The following is a 12,105-nucleotide window of genomic DNA, read 5'->3' as shown; positions in this document are numbered from 1 at the left end:
GATGAACATGGAGGTCAATATAAGGAGTACACTGTCAACATAAAGAATAGGTTCTGGAAGCTACCTACCATTACGGCTCCATCATCCTGGCCCACAAACACACGCCTGCTGTCGTGGTGGTAAGCCATGGCGGAGCAAGGAGCTGTCGAAGACAAAGACCACGTTACCAGCCAAGTTAAGCAGCCTGTCACTGTTCGAAGTATGTTACTAAAAACACCTACACAAGTTAGGTTAAAAAAGGGTGGGGGTGGGGGGAATGTTTTATAAAAAAATAATGATGTGAATTGAAAACGTTATTAAAGTTCTTTCTGTTGTTTTAAGTTCTCATATAAAGTTATTTTTAAAGCTATGGATAAAGTGATCCAGCATAAAGTTTCATCCGACTTAAACTCCTACCTGTTTCTGGAAAGGCCTGGGCACCTAAGCTTACGGTAGGTGATTTGCACCCCAAACTCAGCAAGTCATCCTGCCCCTGCCCGTCCTTCTCTATCACAGGTAAAAGAGAAGCTGGGATCTGAGGAAAGAGGAGTTCCCAGCACCAAAATTCCTATTCCAAGGTATGTGTGAGCAAGCTGGGAAAGCCACTTTGGAATTACTTTTTTCCCCAATGTCCAAAAAACTGTTCCCTTCTCCAATGACACAGACAACACCGGTTTACAGTAAGTGGAGTTGTGAGGTAGAGACTTGTTTTTTTGTCCACAGTGGGTTCTACCTATCCTTCCAGAAAGCTCGGGCCAGAGAATGACTTTCAGAAAGGAGAACCTGCAAATCGTCTCCCTCTGCTACAGATGAGAAAGTGATTTAGAAAATGGAACATTTGAAAAAAGAATTGTTTGGGTTCATTTCAGTCTAAAGAATTTTAATTGACTATGGAAGAACCACAACAAGGAACTGTATGCCAGGAAACAAACAAACTTGATTTTACTTTGAAATAAAACTGCTCAAAAAAAGTAAAAGAGAAAAATCTTTTTTAATTATTTTTTTTATTTTTTAAAGGTGTGATTTTATTTCAAGTCAGAAAATCAATATAATTGAAAAAAGTTATTTTTAGATTTTTTTTTAAATTAAAATTATTGGAGTGACACTAGTTAATAAGATCTACAATACGTTGTACATATACTGCATTGTGTGTTCACCAGTTAAATTTCCTTCTGTCACCAAATATTTGACCCCCTTTATCCCTGTCTTCCTCCCTCTTCTCCGCAAAATAAAAAACCCTTATACATGAAGTTACCGTTTAAAAATTGTTTAAAGGTCTCTCTCTACAATAGGCTGATATTCTCTACCAAAAGAAGAAAATAAACTATAATACTAGATTGTACCCAAATCAAAAACACAGCTAACTGCATGATCAGACCACAGAAAGAGACTGAGATGCATTCAAAGAAGGTAGGTACCGCAATTGTCTGTATACAAAACAATAAGAATTGACAAGAAGCCTATACACCTTTACCCACCTTATCGGTGCTGGAGACTGTAAAGAATGATCGTGTTTAAGAATTATAACCACAAAGATATACAAATCTTCATACGAACTAAGTGGAAACTGCCCTTTAATAACCTTGCATAAAATTATCTGACAAATCAAATCATGCTTGGGTGATTTCAAAGATTCATTGTAATTATGTTTGTTTACTTTTTAGTTGGTACTAAATCTTAATGCTTTAGGGTTCTCTTCAATTCTTTTTAAGCCTAACTCTTAATCTAACTATACATAAGTATGTCAGATCTTTCTTCTGTGTAAAAGCTACAATGTGCTGAGTAATTTTATGACGCTAAAGAATTCTTACAGTTAAAAAAAAGAAAGCTTCTCCAGTTTATTTATTTTGTATGTAAAGATGTCCTGTCTTTTTTTCCTAGAATGGAAGTTTCTAGTGAGATGAGCTATATAATTAAAAAAAAAAAAAAAGTGTGGATATTCACATAATTTGATAAACAAACAAAATACAAATTAGTGGCCTTTTAAAAAGGCATCACTCTGTCCGAAAGTATATACTTAAACTCTAGTTTTGTAAATAAAGGTTTTGTTTTTTTGCTTTTGTGTTAAACAGCCAGGCTCTTTCTTTTATGCATTGTTTATGGTTGCTTTCATGATACAGGGCAGAAAGTTGAATAGTTGCTACAGAGATCATATGGCCCACAAAGTCTAAATATTTACTGTCTGGCCCTTTGCAGAAAAAGTTCATGGACCCACCTGACTGCATAGCTTTGAGTCAGAGAGGCATGGATTAGAATTTCAGCCACAAGCAGTGGACTTAACCCCTCTGGTCTCAGTTTCCCCATCAATGAAATGGTGAAAGTATTATCTACCTTGCATATCTGTTGTGATGATTTCATATAATGATATTTCAAAAAAAATGCACGAGGCACATAGATATAGAAACTAAGAGTTTCCATTTTTCTTCAGCTAAAGCAGATTCAGAAAATTGTTTTTGTGAGGTAACGTTATGAAACATATAGCAATCAATACACTAAGGTTTGGCTCCTTGCTCACTCGGTCAGGTCTCAGGAAAAAGTTTACATTGGTGGATGACCACTAAAATATCCTAAATTGAGAAATCTACAGAGTTTTTGGAACCAACATGGCACTTTTCTTCTCATATTTTGAATTTCATTTTAAAATAAAAGCCATCGTAAAACAGACAGTTATTTCTCATCATTCATTCATTCATTCATTCATTCTTCTTCTGGCAATGTTTCTGCAGTTTCATCAGTATATTCCGCTCCAGATGAATGCGATAAAGAAGCTTCTGGAAGCAACAAGTTGAATTGTGTTAAGTACAAACATGAGGGCGTCTGCCACCAATAGCAGAGTCACTGTGCCCGTTCTTTCCAGTTTTTACCAGTCTTTCCAGCCACCGCATTCTGGGAGCTACTTCCAGAGGGTACATTAAACCAAGCTGGCGAAGGATGGCGACAGAGAGAGCCAAAGGCGCATACCCAAGGCCCAAGTGCCAAGGAAGGGTGCCCACTTCTACTGCGAGGGTTTGGTGCCCTGCGACAAAAATCAATTACAAAGCTCTACTAAATATCTGAGGAAAATACAAGCCAAGGAACAACTGAACTAAATGTAGAACAAAATCCATATCCATCTCTCTCTCTATTCTAATGAGTATAAACGCCAAGGTGAGGACTCAAGGAGATTAAGCTATGGCCAAAATGTGAAGTATGGGGGAAGTGAGGGATGGGAGGAAAAGAGCAATAGCTTTGTGGAGACGGTCCACAAAGATGACGAAGCATTCCCCAGCACAGGCATGAGCTGCTCAGGCTTTGCTACTTCCAGCTATGAGACTGATCACCAGGCCACTGGAAGTAAGGAGTTATTAGTCTAAGAGAAGCTTTTTTGTTTTTGGGTCGGGTAAAGGGTGGGCTCAGAGGCCCAAGATGTCCCACCCACTCCCCCACCCCTCCAAAAAAAAAGAAAAATCCCAAAGTAATTTCATCAAATGGGCTGCACGAGCACCTTTTTAAAGATATCAGTCGCCTTGCGTTTTAGAGGTCGGTCCTGCATCCACAGCACATGGATGACAGGAGACACTGCTGCTCGGCATGATAAGTTATGATTAGGTTCTCAAGCAGTCTTCTAATGGGCTCCAGATTTTAAAGTTTTATGGTTCCTCTTATAATAGTAATATTTACACCAGTAGTCTAAAAAGTCTACTTCATTTTCATTGATTATCAAGATAGACCAGTCTGCCCAAGCTGTCAGTGGAAGGTAGAACAAATAAAAATTCTGATAAACCGCTAATTTTTAAAACTAATGACAGGATCTGAACCGTGCACGTACACTGGAATAAGTGTGCAAATGAGAAAGTGCTAGCCAAGAAAGGAGGTGCCTGGAAGGAGGACTCAAACTCATGATATGGAATTGGCTGAATGAGTGGCTGTGCTGTGTTTATAACAAACTCCACTGTCTCTGGAAGAACTCGTAGGAAAGCTGACAGTGTCATCAGGGTCTAGAACAACTGGCAAGAGGTCTTCTTTGGAGAATTTCATAATGGTCTTCAGAAGTAAAACCATGAAGGATGCCCCAAAGCTTCTTCTCTTTTCCCAGGGGGCCTCTGAACACTGGAACCCTTAACTGAGGAAGATCCCTCATTAAGGACCAAACCACAAAGAAATTAGCAGCTCTGGACGCTTCTGTGTAGCCACTGGAGACAGAAGGATTCTACCCCTACCTGAGCCTAGGTGGTAATCAGGCATCCTCCGCAGGGCTATCTTTTCAAGAAAGATTAAGAAAAGAAGGGAGAGAGAAGGATGGGGATGCTGCTTAGATTCTGCATGAAGGGGTAGAATTTAAATGTGATTTTATGTCACTACAGCTCAAGGCTGTTTTAAAATCTCAATGCAAAAAGCTCCATCTTCTACTAGATTGATTTTCAGAACAGATTTAACTACTGAGAAAATTCTCTATTTAGAATGTGCCGTACCTTGGACCAACTCTCTCAATAGTACCCCAAGGTCTGTGAAAAGGGTGGGCAAAAGGCCGGTTATGAGGGTGTTAAGTGGACAGAACCCTGTGTCGGTGTCAGTCCCAGCTATTACTAGGCACGAAGTCACTACCGAAGTAAGTTGGCAAACCGGAGGAAATCCAGGGGTGGGGGCATGCCCTTTTCCTTTTTTCCTTTCAGTTTTGTTCAAGCTGGCTTCAGTTAAACCAGTAGACACAACTGTCTTTGCAAAAGAAAAGTTTTCCTGCAGTTTGTCACAGCCTGTCAGAGCTATTAGGCAACTAAGACACTCGTTTTGAAATCTAGTAGCACTTTTTAATCAGGCAGCTTGAATTTTAAACCATCGAAGACATTACAGACATTTTTCTCAAGTTTTATAGTTCAGCTACGTACAGGCCATCGTGTGGTAAATGCTGGGCCAATACTGGCCACTGTCTCTTTTCAGCCATACTCGGATGGTTCTGTGGAGAAAGAAAAGAAAAAAAGAGTAGTTAATTTTATCTTTTCTTTTGTGCTCCTGTAAAATGTAATTGTTTATTTTATTTTCAATACTATTTCCCAACTGACCTTGTAATCAATTAGGCAAATGGGACAAATACATGTACATGGGACATGGGACAAATACATGGGACAAATATTCATACCGTATATAGTATATTTATATATAGTACATATACTATAAATATATATACACACTTATTACATATAGTATCACCATATATGCTAAGTTATGCAGTAGCTAGGAATCAGGATTTCAAATCATTTTAACAATACAGAAAATGCTCATTATATAATGATACACATACAAAGAAAACCGAGAACTATTAACTGCTTTTCTTGGTAAGACAAATTGAACTTGGTTGCTTGACATGTGAGCCGCATGAAGAGCAGCAGACAGAAACGGACTGACACCCGGGAGGTGTGATACACTCGGCGTCCACGCCCCTGCTCATCCAGCAAAACTTCCCAGTCTCCGCACCCCTGGGAGGAAACATTCCCCACCGGTCTCTGGGCCTCTGCTTTCATCAGCACACACACAGGGAGAGGACAAAATCTGCTACACAGGCAAGAAAAGGACACATCACTAAAACAGCCAAAATTTAACATTTTGGCTTATCGCCTCGGAAGAATAAGAAAGAAGACTGTGACCCCTCTCTCCTGTTCTCAGAACCTCCTCGAGACCCTGGGCCTCTTCCCCTTCAGAATCCCCAGGACGCTCGCTGCCTCTCACGGCGTGGCCCAGCTCTGCCTCTGCGATGACTCCTAACGAACTTATTGTCCCTTATTGTCAGCTGTTAACATTCATTCCTGTTTTTCTAACAGCAACAGAGATTCCAGCACACAGCCAGCACTAAATTACTGTTTACAACCTTGGACTAAAACATATTAAGACGAAATGCTGACACTGTATGTTTCCATTCTGACTGAAGTTCAAGACGAGTAAGACTGATCTATGAGGATAAAATCAGACTATTAATCACCGCTAGGGGAGGACAGAATGCAAAGCAAGATGAGGGAACTTTCTAGGGTAATGGCAAAGCTCTGGGGAGTTGGTTACGTGGGTGTATGCATTTGTCAGAACTTGCCCGACTATACTTAAGATCCGCACAGATTACTGTAAATGATTAAATTGCAATAAAAGAAAACAAAGACTAGATGTTGACCTTCGTTCATTCAAATAAATAAATAAGATGACCCAGCAGCACAGTGGGTGTGATGCCATTCTGCATGTGAACTGGATACAGGCCTTACTGTAAGAGCAGCCATTTGTACAACATGCCCTGTCTTCTGGCCACCGCTTCTGATCGTAATGGAATCTTTGCCAAGCTGAGCCACTCAGAATTTTTCTTCACATCCCATTCTTGATCACAACTGGCTAGACCAGAAATGGCATCTGATCCTAGGTGGATAAATCAGTTCCTTCCCTGGGAAACTGGAAACCAGGAGCGAGAGAAAAACAGATGAGTATATCTCCAGTAGTTGAAATGGTTGTTTCCGGTCACATGTATTACAATTGGGAATGGAGAATATTCTACGCCAAAAAAAAAAAAGAGAGAGAAAGAATGAAGCAACGTATGGAGAAGCCGAAATGAGCTGAAGCCAGTCCAGGAAGAGTGCTTCGTGACAGTGGCTCATGACGCTGAGCTATTTCCCAAGACTTGGGTTCTGTGAGGCAGACACCCCAGCGTCCTTACCATAAACACCCTCGGCAGCTTAAGCCAGCCTGCGTTATCTCTGTTGTTGGCAATAAGCAGGGACTAATATACTATGTCTTCATGAGACACCAAGAGGAATCCCAAACACAGCCTCTTCGTTCAAACACCATAACTGCTTAAGCTCCTACATGGCAAGGTTCACAAGGCAAGAAATCAGGCAGACTTTTGTTTGTTTGCTTGTTTTTTGAGGTATTTATATTGTCACAGGTAGTTCTAGAAAGTAGTAGTTCAAATCCAAAATTAAAAGAGAAGAAGATCAGACTATAAAGCATGTATAACCAGATATATGATTTTTACAGTTTGTAATCTGACATCTTAAACCAAAATTTAAAACTCTTTGAGATAATGTGTAAACACTATTATTATTTGTGGGTTCTTGGTTACTGTTCCTAATTACTTGGCTTTCTACTCTCACAAACCTCAGAAGTTACAACTTTTCTTGATATGGCTCTTTCTAGTTTGAAACTATTTAAATCGAGTTGTAAAAAATATTTAATGGCATGGAGAAATGTTTACAATATGATGTTAAGTGAAAGCCCTGTAGAAGACTGATAAGTGCAGTATAATACCAATTTCATTTTAAAATATAATCTGATCAAACCTCTAGATCCAACTACCAATTTATAGGAAACACAGAGGAACACAATAAACATCACCACGGGTGCATTCAGCAAAACTCAAGTTTGCAAGAAAGTCTATAGACAAATGACCCAGTTTTTTTCTACAAATAAATTTACAAGGGGTAAAAAAAATAGAGATGGAGAACCAGCTGATGATTAAAGAGGTTCAAGAGACGTTATCAAGTAATCACAATGCATAATTTATTTGGATGCTGATTCAAACTGTTGAATACACGTATATCATTATGAAACAATTGAAAATATGAACACTGACTAGATCTTTGATGACATTAAAAATACTGTTCATTTACTTAGGTGTGATAATGGTGCTGTAGGTTTTTGTTTGTTTTTTAGGAAGAAGCAATAATTCCTAAATGAGATGCTGGCCCTTGTTCTCTGTTCTCAGCAAACCCGCCAGGGTCTGGCCCTCGTCACTCACATCACAGTGCAGCCCCTTCTCAGATGACCTGGTGAGCTCTTCCCTCTGGTCCACTTTGGGCACATCAACCACCAGCTACAGCATCTCCCCCAGGAGCCAGGCATCCCCGATGCTCCTGCATGGAGTGCCCATCCTGCATGCAGTGGTTGGTTGCCTCAAATCAGGGAGTTGACTGATCACTTAATGCCTGTGACCTCCCAACCCAGACTCTGCATCCCAGTGAGCTGTGATCCTCAAGTGGCCCGAATATGGCGAACTCCGGGTACGACCGAAGCCCTCCTCTCTCGCCACCCTACCAAGGGCGTTTCTCTCCAGGTATGTTGCAGGATGAGTACCATTTCAGCATGACTCCCAGAGCTTATAATGCTGATGCTGAGGCCTGAACTACTAATACAATATTGCATTTATTGGTTATATTGTATGTTACTTAACACAGAATGCTTATGGATACATTTTGTAGCTTATGTTCATCATAGGGGATAAAGCCAAAGGAGGTATAACAGGTGAAAGGCTCGCTCCCCAGCATTAAACGGGCTCAAGGATTCTACTCTATGTCCAGAGAGAGCAGCAAAGGCCAGGACATTTGAAGTTCAGGGCATCACGTAGTGCCTTGTCAAGTTCACTGGCCTTCATTCACACACAGGATCACAAAGGGGTTAAATCTGCTGGCTACCTGTTAGTTCTTTTTTTTTTTTTTTTGTTAAGATTCTAAAGAAAAGAATGCTGATATATTTTAAAACTCTTCAAATCAACCCCAAAAGTTGTAGGTTATGAATGTGCAGGTAGCTCAATGGAGGACTCAGCGGCACATGCTCTTTCCTGTGTCCTCTTGAAAGACAAGCAAACTCAGATAGCAGAGAAGTCCACTGTGAGTGGGAAACCTTACAGGCTTGTCTCTTCCAACCAATCACCTAATCTGAAAAGTCAAATTTTAATTTCATGCAGCGTCTGAATAATATTTAAACTAGCCCGGGGTCAAAATGGAACCCACCTAGACCCCAGCACTTTTGAAGCACAATATTATTTCCTTTGGGGGACACACATTAGTACTATGACTTGGTCTGTACGTGGCTGACACACTAGGAAGTTAGCAAGACTTAAATGATCTCATGCGGTGTTTCATTCGAAATTTGTTTACCACATCCAGGCTGAGAGAAAACCATCCTCTCTGCTTGGGAATCAGGTTCCAAATTAGGCACCTGACCTGGACAGTCAGCTCTACCTCTCACACCTTCTACCTGGGATTCCCTTCCTTCTCTTTTTCAAGACATATTCTTTCCCTTCCTTAGACAATGCATTAAAATCTCCTACATCCAAGATTAAATCAAAACAACGTTAAGTTTGACCCCTAACACTCCAGCACTCCTAAGAACTGAACAAAGCTGTATAATTTCTATTAAGTAATACAGGAATTTGTTTTGTATTGTCTTAATACATCGTTTAACAAATGGTTATAAAAACAGGCTTAAGCTGTGCTGCTTATTAAAAAGTCAACAAATTCCACAGACCAAAAAAATTACTATTCAGTAAATTGGAAACAAAATCTACTATTCAATAAGTTGAAAGCAATGCAATAATAGAGTTTAGTTAATTTACAGGAGCAAACTATTAAAAATTCCAGGATGATATTAATAAACCATACGAGCACTACAGTGTCAAGATCAGATGGTTTTATTTTCACAAAAAAACACAATATTTTCTGCCTAGATGAATATCTAAGCTGTTCTCTCCACTATGATAAAATAGCTTAACTTTTCCTTTAATATTGTGACTTTACACCCACTCACCTAAACTCATTTTATGTTTTTCTTGCTGCTTATACAACCCATTTTTCTAGTGGATGAATTTTTTTTTTTTTTCCCGATAGTTCAAGACCATATCAAACTGAAAAGAAGTCTTCTCTTAAAACCAAAATCTTAGAACCATGTTGATTCTTTGCCAAGCTCTATTTTTAAGTTAAGTTAAAAACAATAGTCTGATATTTTTCCAAAAGGTACTTAGAAAGGAAATGTGTCATTTCTTTCAGAGCCTACATAATAAATGTTTTCCAAACTTCCCTACGCTACTGAAATCCTTGTGAAGGGCTCTACCATCAATATTCTTTGGCCTTCTAGTTAGAGAAGCACAGACTCACATAGGTCTACAATATTTTCCATGGAAACACAAAAAAAAGGAATCTGTATGTAAGGCAGTAATGTGTGATTTACACATAACTACGAACTTGTCTACCCATGTTTGATGTGGTAGATGACCCATTTATTTTTGAGATAAGTGAAATGCCGAAGTTGGATCGTAGTTCTATATTTTAATACTTCAAATTGAAACATTTTAAAAATGTACTGCTGTGCAGGGATAAACAAAGGAGTAGCTGAAAACAATAATAAAGTGCTATTTTACAGGTTCTCGTAATTTTTTGCCAGCATTGTAAATTAGAACTAACTCTCTGGCAAGAATTTTGCTTCATATAGTGAGAAACATATTTCCCACCTAATAATAATAATAATAATAATGACAATGACAACAATGATAAATTGATTTCCAGGCTTGGCAAGTTATTCTGAAGAAATTATTTAATAAGAAAAAAAGGAATTACACATTAAACAAAATTCATATGAGTATTATTCAAAGGAATAAAAATTGGGAAAATGTTAAGTGATGAAAGAGGTTAATGACATATAAATTCAATAGCTCATACAGTCATTAAAAATAAGATGAAGACTGTGGAGCTATGGAAAAAGTTTTGAAATGTTAAGTTTTTTTAAAGCATAATATAAAATGATATAACTAAATTCCATAACTATGCTGAGTCAGTCTGGGCAGGGCAGGTATGGAGGCTGATTGGGACAGGTAGGAGAGAAGGTAACCTACCTGAGAGGCAGGCTCCTTTGGCTCCTCGTAGGGGCCCCCAGAAAAAAAGACTTGGAGCTAAGCTGAGAAGGGAAGAAGAGCAGGCTCTCTGTTCCCCACCCAGTAAGCATTTACAACAAGCCAACAATCAAACACCTCCTCATGAGCCAGCGGAAGCCATCCTCCACGAGCTTGTAGCCAGCTAAGCCCCAAACATGTGAAAAAGACCAGCTAAGATCAGCAGGGCTGACACACGTATGCGTGAGCCTGGCTGTAACCAAAAAGACTGTCCAGGTGACCCACAGGCTCATGAATATTTGATAATACTTGCTGTTTTAAGCCACTGAATTTTGAGGTGGTTTGTTACATAGCAATAACTAACTGATACAGTGTCATCTGTTACAAATAGTATACCTTTAAGAATACTTAGGAATCTGAACTTAAAAAATTAAAAATTGCCTTTGGCATTTACTGAATGCCAACGATTTCAAAGTACTTAGCAAACAAATAACTCCACTTAAATATTAATTGAAATGCAAGATCCTCACTTTGCGCAGATGCTAACTTGAAGGCAAAGAAACTGAAGAAATTACTGTAAAAGCATAAATGAATTATTACTCAAACGTTGTTCGAGATTTTTCATCCTGTTTACCAAGGATAATAATTCTGTATGTTCTTTTATTTTACTACAGTAGATAGATGAAAAGCAGACTAAAACTCACAGTTCTTATTTAAAATGCAGTATTTATTCCAGGAAGATTGATCTTTGATCTGCTCAGAGATATGTCTGATGATCAGAATAGGCATAGAGGCTCCTTTTAATTTCCTATAGCCCCTTTGTTGAACTCTCTCAAAGAGCTGATTATAAGGAAGTTAAAAATATACTTTAGGGAATCACCCAATTTATAAAGCCTCATCTACTTAAACTATAATACAGTAGGAGCAAAGAGAGATTCAAAGCAAGTACTTTCTTCTGAAAAGCACTGGTTCTCAAGCCAGGAGGCATCTGTGGGAGTCACGATGTCATTTTTAAATCTATAACTCCATGAGAACTTACATTTGGGTTCAGTTCATGTTCTTGTCCAGTATAATCACCTTGAAAATCATGCCCACACTTGGACGGATAGATTCTAATAGCACCTAAGTGTTTCTGCAAAATCACGAGGCCAAATCCTACCCCTCCGGACATATCAGCATTCTTAAAACCAGAACTCTTTAAAAATGTGTCAAAAAACACACTAATCAACCCCAAACAGCTAAATTAAAGCAATTTAACCATCTTTAAATTATAAACTGACATATAAGGATTATTCAATTAATCAAATAAAAAGAGAATACAGAGTATGGCATACATTACAAATCAAGCCCCAAGGCCAACTTTCTTTTAAACTGTGAGCAAATAGTTTAAGTATGAGGAAATCTAATTTTCCGGTCACTCTTAGGGCCGCTGATACTATTTCATATCTTGGTAAATCTCCAAACATTTCTATTCTCTACAGAAAAGGATATTTTTCCTACTCTGACGCCTCTCC

The 12,105-nt window shown here is 38.7% G+C and overlaps 1 protein-coding gene across 1 annotated transcript in view; it reads right to left on the bottom strand.

Annotated features, from left to right (window-relative positions):
- The window catches only part of WDFY1 (WD repeat and FYVE domain containing 1), a 30,538-nt gene extending 18,776 nt beyond the window's left edge, over positions 1-11,762 (bottom strand). The window contains exons 1-4 of the mRNA XM_025043196.1: positions 11,631-11,762; positions 11,296-11,431; positions 4,845-5,018; positions 69-142 (exon numbers count right to left, since the gene is read on the bottom strand). Of these exons, the coding sequence (XP_024898964.1) occupies positions 69-142; positions 4,845-5,018; positions 11,296-11,431; positions 11,631-11,762 (516 nt within the window). The remainder of the gene's footprint in view (positions 1-68; positions 143-4,844; positions 5,019-11,295; positions 11,432-11,630) is intronic.
- Positions 11,763-12,105: the final 343 nt, after the last annotated feature.

This window comes from Pteropus alecto, unplaced genomic scaffold, assembly GCF_000325575.1.
Source record: "Pteropus alecto unplaced genomic scaffold, ASM32557v1 scaffold110, whole genome shotgun sequence".
NCBI classification, from domain to species: domain Eukaryota; kingdom Metazoa; phylum Chordata; class Mammalia; order Chiroptera; family Pteropodidae; genus Pteropus; species Pteropus alecto.
The sequence above is the reverse complement of the archived record's forward strand: the minus strand, read 5'-3'. Positions and strand labels throughout refer to the sequence as shown.